This window comes from Chaetodon trifascialis, chromosome 6 (genome assembly GCF_039877785.1).
Source record: "Chaetodon trifascialis isolate fChaTrf1 chromosome 6, fChaTrf1.hap1, whole genome shotgun sequence".
NCBI classification, from domain to species: domain Eukaryota; kingdom Metazoa; phylum Chordata; class Actinopteri; order Chaetodontiformes; family Chaetodontidae; genus Chaetodon; species Chaetodon trifascialis.
In genome coordinates, this window is record NC_092061.1 from 17,911,466 (window position 1) to 17,924,418 (window position 12,953).

Here is a 12,953-nt window from a genome sequence, read left to right on the forward strand (position 1 = left end):
CATATTTTAAAGGAACAGCTTGGCAGGTAAATATGAAGCATCAGCTAGCAGTCGGTTAGCTTAGCTCAGCACAAAAGCCGGAAACAGCTAGCTTGGCTGTCTGTAGGTAACGAAATCCACCTTCCAGCACCTCCTACGTCCACAGTCCAGGTTATGTCCTTTCTTTTTTGTTTTACCAGGGGTTATCTGGACTTTTTCTTTGCCAGTGACGTCCTGAAGCCTGTTAAGCAAACCTGCTGCCAGCTGGAGCTTTGTGTCTATCGTACAGACCTGAGAGTGATATCAGTCTTCTTATCTAACACTCACAAAGAAAGCCGATAAGCACATTCCCAAAAATGTCAAACTATTCCTAACTGTGGGGATTTTGGAATATAGACTTTGGTAAGCTATTTCCAATCATTCAGGATCTGTTTGTGGGATTCTCTGCACACCTTATTGTAAATTGCTGCCAATTATTTAACTGTCAAAATGTCAGTGTCTAACAACCCTTTCGCCTTGTTAGACATTTAAGCCAACTTAGCCTCAGATGTTGTAATAAAATATTGACAAGATATCTTGCAGCGTTTTCACTGATGCCAACATACTGAGTTATACTGCGCTTGTCATTCTGACTGGCCATGTAGAAATGATGCTGCGATTATGTTGCAATGTCAGGAAATCCAGTCTGTCTGCTGTTGAAGGTCTCCTCCGAGTTTTTTTCCCCCGTCCATCTCCGCTCTATAGAAGCTCTATTTGTACAGCAGAACTAAATGATTTAAACATCGCAGCCAACCTGTTGCCATGCAGAGGACTCTCTACTTGTTACCTATAACTGAGTCGCAGCAAAACTGGATCTTCCTCTCAGTTTCGGTGAAATAGCAGCCAAACACTGATAGACTGTCGCTGATTGCTCATCTGTGGTTCCAACGAAAATGTTGAAGTGAGAAGATCAAAATGTTTACAACGTGAGCTCTGTTCAGATGGATGAAAACTCCCTTTCAATTCCTTTTTTTTTCAAACTTATTCCTCCACTTTTCTCAGCCCTTGTGGTGAAATAAAGTTCAAACATCATCTCATTACTGAGGGTATGATTACAGCTGTTGAATCGAATGTGCACAGGCCCAGTTTTCTGATTTGTGCGCTGTGAGCCAGTTATCTCTGTTTGCTGTCGAAAGATAAAAATGCACAATACTCCTGGGCGGCTCAAAGCCATCGTACTCCTTACTGTCAGTTCATCCATTGGCACACAGACACTGATTAGAGATTGCCTGCTGGAAAGCAGCGGTAAAGCGATCCATCCATTGTGCTGCACAAAACCAAATCTTTTTCAAATTTCTAAACCTGAAAAACAATGCGCGCTATGTTTTCAAACCAGGGCCTGTCACAGCATATGCTGCTGTGCTTTGAAAAGCACCACAATGCTGTGTGGTCCCACTGAAACCACAATGCCAAGGGCACAGCCAAGGAAGCAATCCCAGACGTCAAGCCATGTGGAACCAATGGCCGCAGAGCCCAAAGAAATCGGTTACGTATGCCACCCTTCACGTCTTGCATAATACAAAGTCTACATTCATTACGTAAAGTAAATTAGCCCTGGCTGACTCTATTACATGCCTCTGTGCTTTAATGTAGGGAGAAGTGTTGATAAGGCTCAATGAATATGCTGAGCCCATGCTGGTTTTGACTGACTTGGAACTTGTGTAGAATTTTTAACAGCACAATGTGTCCTCTAAATCATCTTTGCAACTGAAGCTAACCAGGAAAACTCCAGCATCCTGTGAGACGGGATCTGTTGGCAAACGTATACCCAAAGGCACGTCTTACATCAAAAGTAGACTCAATTCTTAATTAAACCGATAGAATACAGCAGCAGTGACAGCTCTGTGGCGCTTTGCCTCAGTAAAACTTAACAGCCACTAAAGTTTCTTCTGAGTAATGATTAATGCATCCAATTTCTGTGATCTGTATTGAGCGTAGCATCATGGGTAATTAAATGATGGTCTACAGAGCGCTGACTGCTCTCATAAAATGACAAGGCCATAATTATCATGAAGCTTGGTTACCCTCTGACTCAAATACTAATTGTGTATCAATAACTGAGTGCAGGATGGTGCAGAATTAAGAAAACAAAACAAGCCAAGCCGCATAAGGAAGCTCACAGCGACAATATCACAGACAACAACATCACATCCTACTTTTTTAAAAAATCCTGAAGTAGGCGTTTGCTATTCACACAATGCATATTTATTAATTGAGCAATTTCACAGGTCCATGAAGTGAGACATGTGAAACCAACAAATGGAATCCCCTGCTTCAAACATATTTACATTCACGGCGATAAGAACTGCAGTGTTAATCCATCAAAACACAATAAGGCTAAAAGGCAAACCTCTAACTTTCTACTCCCTTGTATAGTGTCATGGAAAAAAAAAGGAAAAAACAAACAGCCTGCCAGACTTGCAGGCGTCTGTGTTAAAAGGAGATTCACTCACTGAATACTGAACGTAACACCTCAGTGACCAAGAATATAGCTTCCTCCAGCAAATACAATAACAAAAGCATTGCACTCTTAGAAGAAGAGGGATGTGCTGTGAGGAACCGTTTATCCTCTCTCATTGATTCATAAACAGGCATCATTTTCAAACCAGCAATACAAGCTCAAACACAGCAGCCGCACAAATATACAGTACAGAGAGGCCTCCTCGGGAGACTGTGTGCCTGTTCAGGAGTCAAAAAAACATTATATAGGAGGGGAATATTGATGTTTCCTTTACTACCATTTAAATCAAGCCTGTTATTTTTATTATTGTTGTCCCTCTCCAAGATAAATAGGGTGATAAAAGGAGACACCCGCCCCGGTCTCGTTGACATTTTAGGCAGTCCTTTTGGAGCCGTAAAGATGCCCACTTGATGGATACCAGGGCTCTATAGACAACAGGAAGAGAAAATGAGGGATGCTTATGGATGCAGAGGCGGATAAGGCAAAGAAGAGGAGAGAAGACGGGCAGTGCACAGAAGAAAGGATCAGGGGTGTAAGGTGGGGAACATCAGCGAGACACAGCACGGAGAAAAACAACAGTGGGGAGACAGAAAAGGAGAGAGACACGCCGAAACAGTCCATCAGCAAGAAAACCCCAGAACAGGGCAGAACAGGTGATGTACATCCAGGGAGAAACAGAACAGACAGCCACAGCGTCAGCCGTCAACCAGGGAAGATGAAAAATAAAAAAATAAAAGCTCGACAAGTTGACGCACTCTCCTCTTTGTCTCTCCTTCTGTGTTTTCAGTATGCCGGTCTGTGGAGAAGCTCCCCAGAGGCAAGTCTGCGTTTCAGCTCCTGCCACAGCAGCTCCCTCTCCTTTTGGGCACCCTTCATGAAGCCTCGGTTCTCCTGGGCTCTCCGAGACAGGTAGGGCATCACCTCATTCACCGGCCCATAGGGGACGTACTTAAAGACGGGGAAGCCTGCCTGACCTGGGGTTGGGATGGGAGGAAAGAAAAGAAAAAAGGGGCTTTGTAGGATGGTATGGATGGAGATAAATGTAGAATTAGAATGTTTCTCTATTCATGTGCAGATATCATCACAGGCTTTTCACACAGAAACTGTTTAAATGTGATTTTTCATTGACTAGTTTCAGCCAGGGTTAGGGTTAGACGTCATTTCACATCAAAGCTGGACGTGATCTCGACTGGCTTCCCTCACTAAATGATTGCTGGAGTCGCTCTAATCAGGCAGGTCTGCTGCATTTGCACGGACAACCTCAGTTTGCTGCATTTGAATAAGAGGAGCCAGGTCTGCCAGTCAAGCAGTCGCATACTGCGGCTGCTTTGTCGGCGCTCATTTTTCTCAAATCCATCGAAATAAATGTGCTCTTACACCCCGACGAAAACAAAATCATAAAAACGGACTATGGCACCTGTAAAAATGGGTGATGATATGATGTATTTCATATAACAACTTCTTTATTGTTTCAAAGACATGGCACTCGCTGCTCTCTCCTCTGAGAAAACCGCCAAGAAACACATGTGTCTGTTTACATCAATACCGGCCAAGGCTGTTTCAACTTCAGCCTCACATTGACAGACAAGTGCCTGCCGCCGCTGTGCCTGTCTTTGACTGACAAATAAAGTGGTGGGAGCCAGCAGCGGCGCTTTGTTAAGACAGCTTGTCAATACCGAGGTGTCTCAGTTCATATGTCACGTTATGGGCTGCAGACTGACTCCTACATGTGACACCTCATGCAGTGCAAGCAGTCTGTGGGCTATATGTGTGTAGCTGAAAGGTCTTAAGACACAGAGCTGAGAGTTATATGGATCCTCCACAGGCTGAACTAACTGCCAAATCATCCTTATGCAGGGGGGGAAAGATCAGTGCCTCGTCACTGAGCTCGAGTGTGTTTGTGTGTGCTTTTCTCACCTAATGGGAAGCTGATCTGATCACACATTCCCAACAGTTGACCAAAGTACACCTTGTTCTCTGTGGGTAAGAGACCCAGCTCATTCATTCTGGATGAGAGGGAGAGACGGAGAGACTTTAATAAAAAATGTCTTGGTTTGTACAGATGCAAAGCTATATACAAAAATCAATCAGGTGTGTGTTCAGCAGTGTGTTCGGATAGAAGTGAAACCATACCTCCTGATGGTGTGTTTCACCGTGTCCTCGTTATGTGAAGCCACCATCACGTTGGCGTTTCTGTTGAGTGCAATCTCATCCAGCACATAGTCCAGACACCTGACGCAATACACACACAAGGAAGGAAGGCAAGGACATAACTTTTGTCTGTGAGGTGGAAATTACCACAATTGTTTTCTGCTAAACTATTCCCTATAAAATAACAAGATACTTAACATGTAGCAGACTGGATGCATATTGTGGCCGCTGCTTCATAACTCACCCAAACAAATCTTTGTAATTATCATGGAAGATTTATTCTGCGACGCAGGGCTATCTTTACACAACTGAACGGGAAAAATGTCCCTAAACACTGAACGTATTTACCTGAAATATGAACCAATTCAGGGAAGACCTCTGAATTCTGCTTCCCTGCTCGTGCAGCCATCTTAATATGCATGTACTTTCCCGTCCTCTCCATGTTTTTAAATCCCACCTCATGCTGTGCTGTAGCCCATCAGCCAAACTTTGTGTCTGTCCTATGTTGATGTTTACCTCAAAATCTAATTGATAGCTTGAGGGTGGCCTTTCCTCTTTTTGTGCAAAACATATTGATCTCCACAGGGTGATTTCTTTGAGCTTGCCTTAATCCAGGAATGTCAGAAAACTGTTACAACACAGCACCCCTGGAGTTTCCGTAACTTGCACAAATCAACACGGTGGAAGCTTGCTGACACGAGATGTTGAATCCACAAACTCCAACCGAGGGACCACTTCCCTAAAAATCAAACCCCTGCGCTGCCCACTGCAGCAGAGTTGTGCCTAGAAGGTGACTAGTTTAAATCAGTGGACCACATGAAGTCACACAAGTAAGGAAAAAAACCAAAAACAGTTTTCCTGAGGTGTGTTTGTGCATCATTTAACTCTAGACTTTTTGCAATCCAGTAGCTAAAGGCTACAGCAATAATGGGCAGCTTCAGAAGAAACTCAAACTTTGCAGGTGCAGATTTGGACAGTCTTCAGCCTCCTACCTGTGATACATCCTATTGGTAGATGCATAATCAGGGTTAATCGGGTCCTCATAACCAAGCTCTTCGGCCCTCTCTCGCTCCTGATACATGTAGGCCCCACGCACCAGCTTGGCAGCGAAATGCCAACCCTCACGTCGAGACAACTCTACGTCCATAGTTACATTGTCATAAGCCTCCTGCAGAGCAAAAGAAAGTTCAGATATAAAATTTGCAATAGAGCATTTGCTACTTTTATTAACTTCTGTAGATCTAACTAGTCAACAATCACACAGTCTGGTGATATTATTGTCAGCGGCAAAGCAGCGGTGTTATTTCTACTTCACAATACTGCATGTTTTAGGTGCTAAGCTTATGTTCTTTTACTACAATAATAATAAGGTTGAAAAAAGGATGCTAATCAAATGAATGACGCTACTGTGACTTAAATAGCTTCTGACTTCAACTGGTGTATTTACAAAAACAAAAATAAACTCCCTCCAATATTATCCTCTTCTTCATGTTGCTGTTTCATCCTCAATTCCGCTGATTCATAGTAATCTCCTTACGCGTCGAAATTTGGAGTTGCAAGATCTGTCACAGCGTGTCCTTAATCACAGGAATTAGAACTGTCGCGTCTGCGTGCTTTGTGTGCATATTCATCATTTACATGTTCTCTTGTCTTTTTGCCAGTGGTGGATCCTGACCTTGAGGTAGCACTGGTAGGTGTTGAAGACGACAGGTTTTTCTCTGTTGTAGATCCTCTGCATCTCTAATGTCAGCCTGCTGATAGCTGGCTGGAAGTAGGTTTGCTCGGCATCCACCATCAAGCGAACGCCATTCTCTATGGCATGCTGGAATTTAAAAAAATCTAATTTATTAAGAGTAATATCACCTAACAGTGTTTATTATGCTACCGTTAGATTAAAGATGTGATTGTGAATACAATCGATACCCTAGATTTGTTATTGTGCTGTTGTATAATGCAATGTGTACACACACTGAATGACTAAAAACACACACAAAAAAGGCATGGCAAGCGAAAAAGCACAACTTGCTTTAACTAATTATTAACAAATACACATCACAGAAGTGTAGTGATAATTTATGCAATTAACATTAATTTAACCAATAATCATGCCACATTTAGTTAAACACTAAGCAGCTGCTCTTTTTGCTACTAAGTCTGCGTATATCTGTGCAAAGCGATCAGTGTGTGTAGTTTATGTGCGTGACCTTGACTAAGACGTCCATGCGCTGTAACATCCTCTTCATTTGCTTCTCCTCCTCCGTAGTGAACGACTCCAGCAGAGGCTCCAGCTCACCTAGCTGGGCAGACAAGACAGGAGGGTGTGCACCACGCACCATAACTTTCACAAGGGCTTCTTGACAGCAAGGAAAGGGTTAGTAAAATGTTTTAAATGACATCAGATTCTGTTCAACTTTTGATTTAAGCGACTGCCAGATTTTCCTGAAAGGTCTTTGTCATGAATGTTCCACAAGCTTGTTCACATAAGATGAACCATGAACCCATTCCTAAATTTAGGTACAGTAAAGATACATGGCAGACATAGACTGCTGCAGTGCTTTTCACTTAACTGCTTACAATTCAAAATCAGTATGCACATAAATTACATCAAATTTGGAAAAGCAAAAAGCATCTAAATTATTGCCTCCTGTGAATCTTGAATTGCATTTAAAGATTCTGGTATGTTCTTTTAACTGTATTTATAGACACTGAATTCTCTCTTTCAGCGTGTTATGTTACTGACCTCTACATTTGGGACGACCAGCAGGTCCGATATCTTTGTTCTGTCATCTATTAGGCTGCTCCAGTCAAGCATGTCAATGGTTCTGTCAGACAGAGGCGAGGAAGGTACGGTACATCAAAATACTGTCATTCTTTAAAATTATTTTAGTCAGTCTGAAACTAAGGCTGCCCTTAAAGATTAACTTGACAATAGCTGTAATAAAACTGTTTCTCATGTGTGATTTAAAAGTGTTTCATCTCATTCCATCTGTATTGACTTTACATATTACATTTCAACAGTTGATGTTTGCAAATCAGATCACTTATTACCTTTAACTAATGTGTCAAATTGCAATCCATTAGAAGAGGATTTTCTTCTTTCCATCATCAGACACTTTTCATTGAATGAACTCTACATTACCTTAAATATAATGATTTTTTTTTCCCGTGTACAACACTGAAATTGTTATACAGATGTTTGTTTAGGCAGTCTGTGTTCATGCTTACCCTGATGATTCCCCGCTCCTTCCACTAAACCAGCCATAGAAGTCACCTTTTGCACCGAGTTTGGTCAGGGATTCCTAGATGGACATAAAGATCTAAAGTGCTGCCAGGCACATACAGCAGTGTAGCACATTGTGTATGAGACATGATCCACTGTTTATCATCAGATGTATCATCTGGTGTCCACTGTCATTAATGTTCACCAGAGTAGGAAAAACTCCACCTGCAGTTGTTTGAGCTCCAGCTTCTGCTCTAAGGCCTGCATGCCATCTTTCCCCTGCTGCGAAGCCAGGAAGGTGAAAAACCGCCGCCATTTCACCAAGACCTCTGAAAACTGGAGCTTTAAAAAAAAAAAGAAAAAAAAAAGCATGATGTCAGTGCACCACACCCCATCAGCTAAATTAGTGCACTGACCTTTTGATCACATTCTTAGTGCCTACCAGAAACTGAGGTCGTCCTAGAGCAGTCATTTTGACAGCAGTAAAACTGTGCATTGAACTCCCACCTAGAGGTCAAACACAGTTCCAAAATGAATAAAACGATGCAAAGGTAAAAACATTAACATGATGGTAAATGCATGCTTCATGTGGCAAGCCAACTGTTCTTACATGACAGATATCACAAATGGAATTCTAGATGACTAAAACTCAGCTGGAATTAAACTGTTGTTTCAGATATGTGGGTGTCATTATTTAAATACCACAAAGCCTCTGGCTGGCCTTTAAATAACCTGCGTCTACATCATGGCTATTCAACAAATTCTCATGAACTACCATATCAACTGTCAACATGTTGCCCAAATTACCACATTGATCTTTGTACAAATTCCTTTTATTTCTCACGAGTTATAAAAGCAATTGTAGATATGCCAAATGTAATAGTTACTAGAGCGAATCTAATTTTCAAAACAATCATATAGTAAAGCTGCATCACTGATGTGGTTTCATTTCTGCTTACTGACCAGATGCTTTGATGCACTTGATGAAGGTCTCCATATGCTGGTCACATTTGGCCTCATCGGCGTAGAAATAAGTGCGGGCTCCTGTTACTCCCCCACGTCGGTCCCCAAACTGTTTGTGTGCTTTATATTTTTTCTCTCTGTGGTCCTTTCCTGGGTGTGAAAACACATTTGCATGCCTGTTACTTCTAATTATATCATATGCTGTGTCCACAAGTGAGAACAAAACGAGGCGGCTTACCTATGCTCTCTTTCTCTGCAGCGGAGACACATGAGCTAAATTACAAGACATACAAAAGGGTAAACTTAATGAAGTGAGTTTGAATTTGGGCAGCATTTCAAAATGTAAGATTCATCACAATGACAAGCATTTTTGAGCTCAATGTGGGAAGTGGCACTGTTTCTGTGAACACTCTGGCCTGGTGGCAGCAGCATGCCAGAGGCTGACATGTGCTTAGACCCTATACGCTGAACTGTCAGCCTGCTGACCCTCCAGAAAGGGCAGTCATGTCACACTTGACCTGCTCGCATCCTCATCACAAAGAACTGGGGAGCTCATGTAACCAAACAGACGACTAAACAACAAGCATGCTGGTCCTCAGGGACGTCCATAGCATTCAAAGGCAGGAAATTAAAGGGAGTTAACTTGTGCTAGCAGTGCATTATTTTTATATTAACATTACTTTTAGAACTGCAATCCTTTTGACACAGGTGGAAATTGTATTATACATTTAATTTAGTCACTGAGGCCACTTGTTCAGTACTCCTTTCTTTATGTTAATTTGTTATTTAAGGCAGAAATGATTAACTGATTAGTCACAAGGAAAAATGCTTCTCAAACCTGAGGATTTGCAGCTTTTCACTGTTATTGTCAATTGAATGTTTTGGGCTTTTGGATAAAATATGTTGCCAGAAGATGTCAACTTGGGAACTCCAGGAACTTGATGGTAATTTACTAAACAATTAATCAGTTAAGTGTGAAAATAATAGACAGATTCATCCATAATGAAATTAATCATCCAAAAACCAATCACAGAGTTCTACAGAGCATTGAACAGCCGGGTTGTTGTTACTATTGCGTCCAGGTTTAACTGCATCATGATTTAAATTCTGTTTCAAACGCTTTGCACTGACTATTGGCAATCTTTTCACAAATGTGATATGTTAATTCATACATAATTCAAGTTTAAATGACCTACACAACTGAAGCGTTACATTGTGAGAATCATGCCCTCAACATTAAGCCCGGACTTGCCTCTCTTTTCCTTACATCTTCTTTTTTGTTGCAGGGAACTGACTAATGTTGTTGTTGCTATCTTGACAGATCACTAGAGTGCCTGTCAAACCCTGCTGGCTGAGATCAAGCTGGCTTAATGTGCCTTGTCCTCCTGCTTTACGGTTTGAAGGGGTATGTTCGCCAAACAAAAGCTGTCTAGGCTAAGGTATGATACCTCTTTTGATGCTTCCAAGCAGGCATCCCCAAGACAAAGTATATCAAAGCTGTGCAGAGATATCTTGTTATACAGTCTAAAAAAAAAAGCTGTGCGTGTACGTGGGGTCGAAAAATTCACAGCACAGGGCTTGCATGGGAGCTTTATCACCTTACATAATGTGATAACGAAATAAAACAATGATAGAGGGCATTCTGTCTGACATCGCCGCGAGCTGCCCTTCTACTTCAACTGACTTAAACTCCGTATACTTAAATACACTGCCTAACAGCATTTTTCCATTCACTTTGTCTGACCTTTATTAACATAGAAATGCTATATGAGATAAAAAAGGGCAGTCGTTTTGGGCTGAGTATTATGCTAAGTGTATCTGACAAGTACATTTGTCTTGTTCACTTCAATGAAATGGCCACCAAATAATTATTCACTTATTTGACAGAGAAGCAATTCCTAAATGGGACCAAAAAGTCAAAAATCCCAATTACTCATAACGGATGAATACACTGGTCTTGCAGTAACATTGCTGCTGCAGCTGCCTTGAGAGACTGCTTGCATAAGGTTTGTACTGTCATCCAGTTCATCCAGCCCACAGCTCAAATAGCCTCTGCCTTGTGCTACTCATGTGACAGGATTCTTATCCAGGCAGAAATTCTCTCCAGCCAGCCAATCCAGAACGAGGGGTCATGACTGAGCCAACAAATCAGGTTGTTAAGAGTGTTTACGTCCTGGTTGTGATGCATATTCATAGCTATTTTTTGGCATCAAACAAGGGGAAACAATGCAAGATAGTGTCGTCTGTCTGGAGGCCGGTTTACATTAGGTAATTAAAACAGGACAAGATCTACGCAGCCTTAATATAACTGAACTGATTTTATGTTTGATTGCTCCTAGTTTGAGACTGTAGACTCAAAAACATACTCAAGAAACATCACTTTTGTACGTAACGTCCACTGAAATGTACGGTAATACTGTAACTTTCATACGTCATCTCCTTCTGCTCAGCCTCCTCCTGGCTGATGTCTTCCTCCACACTGTAGTCCAGAACAGAGCCGACACCGAAGGCCTCATTTTTCTGGATCAGCGGCTTGATGGCCAAATGGTCCTCGCCAGCTACAAACTGGCCATAAAATGTCATCTTCATGAACTGGTTGAAGGCTCTCTGGCCCAGGACCTTCTTACCTAGATCCATTATCTGAGCAGAAAGAGAGAGGAAATGATAACCAGACTTTTTCATTTTTGACACATATATAATGTATCTAGAATTTATGATTAGTGATCCTGATTTATTCTACATGTCGTTCAGCCTACAGGCGAGCAGGCTTTGAAAGCAACAGGTTTACCTGACAGGCTTTGGCTTAAAGACAAAAAGCAGAAAAAGAAAAGGAAATGAAATCACATTCTTACCCTGGAGCTATAAACACACATGGCGTGCAAAACCAAAACAGGGACGAACGATGACTCACTGCAGCTACACTGGAAATCTGCGTGATACCAGATTAGCCTACTACTTCACATTTGGTGTAGCTTCTTGCTCTCGCAACCACAGCCAAGCTTTCCATTGATCCCATTCATTACATGAAGACACGATAAGTGTGGAAAGAAGAGTCTGTTAAAGCACTGTAACACCGTGCCTCACGACATGGCCTGAAACAAATTCTGTGAATAGAAAGTGTGTCTTGTGACCAATCCATCTGTATGCTGCGTATTGTAATTACCAAATGAGCATTACAACATAGACCTGACATCAAAGGTAACATGGATCTCAGAGGTTCACCTTGGAAAAACAGGTTGTAATTTGAGAGGTGGGTGTTACACGTTTGATAAGCCTGAGGCGCAAGAGGAAAGACTACTGGTTCAGTTTTAACATGGAGCTGACTGGCATGTTGTTTACCTTGAATGCAACTTACGACCTTTCAAGTTACAGCTTATATATAATTTGTTAGAAATACATAATTAATAACTAGGCTTATCTGCTACTGCGTTTTCTGGTGCCTCGTGCCTTTTACACTCGCACCTGATTTAGTTTCTATGGCGACAGTCGTTTATCAAAAAGAGGCGCAAAGTGTCACAAAGCAGAATTATGCTAACCTCACTCCGTCACCATTAAGGCACCATTAATAAACATACTTAAAGGTTAGCTGCCGGGCTGCACGGTAAGGTACCACTTCATTACCTCTTTATTCTTATCAACCAGGAAGTCATAGGAGCAGAGTTTAAAAACCACCAAACTTCTGAGTAGCTCTAGTGAGTCTTTGCTCTTATAAGCCTCCCGTGTCTGCTCGAAGTCTACGTAGATCTCATTAGCAGCGCCGGTGTTGTTGGCGGCGGTGCCGTCCCTCCCTCCTCTACCAGGCTGTCCCGGACGCGATCGTGTCGTCTCATGTCGAGCGCCGCCGCGGCTGCTCACATCGTCCTGCGACTCCGTCTGGGTCGCCGAGGTGGAGGTGACGGTGGACCGGAGTCTCCGGCTGGAGAGTAGCCGTTTAAGGGGACCGTCCGCCCCTGCCCGTGTCAGGGCTGGCACGGCTTTGATATGAAACATCAGCGCGGAGGAGGTGGACGTCAGCGGCGCGGTGAGGTGAAGCACACCATCTGTCAAGGCCAGCTACGCTCTCTACAGTGTACACAGGCTGGAAGCCAAACATTAGCATCACTTCGCTGTTGGGTAACCTGTGACGCAGGAGTTTTGCTC

General features: G+C 42.5%; 1 protein-coding gene across 1 annotated transcript; it reads right to left on the reverse strand.

Moving 5' to 3' along the window:
- Positions 1-2,758: 2,758 nt before the first annotated feature.
- prodhb (proline dehydrogenase (oxidase) 1b) lies at positions 2,759-12,935 on the reverse strand. Its single transcript, XM_070965283.1, has 14 exons — positions 12,435-12,935; positions 11,245-11,453; positions 9,052-9,086; positions 8,814-8,963; positions 8,293-8,357; positions 8,076-8,192; positions 7,856-7,929; positions 7,371-7,452; positions 6,835-6,927; positions 6,306-6,452; positions 5,623-5,798; positions 4,613-4,711; positions 4,397-4,485; positions 2,759-3,453 (listed from the first exon to the last, which is right to left on the reverse strand). The coding sequence occupies exons 1-14, from the start codon at positions 12,801-12,803 to the stop codon at positions 3,263-3,265; spliced, it is 1,896 nt and encodes a 631-aa protein (XP_070821384.1). The 5' UTR covers positions 12,804-12,935; the 3' UTR covers positions 2,759-3,262.
- Between the last annotated feature and the right edge of the window lie 18 nt (positions 12,936-12,953).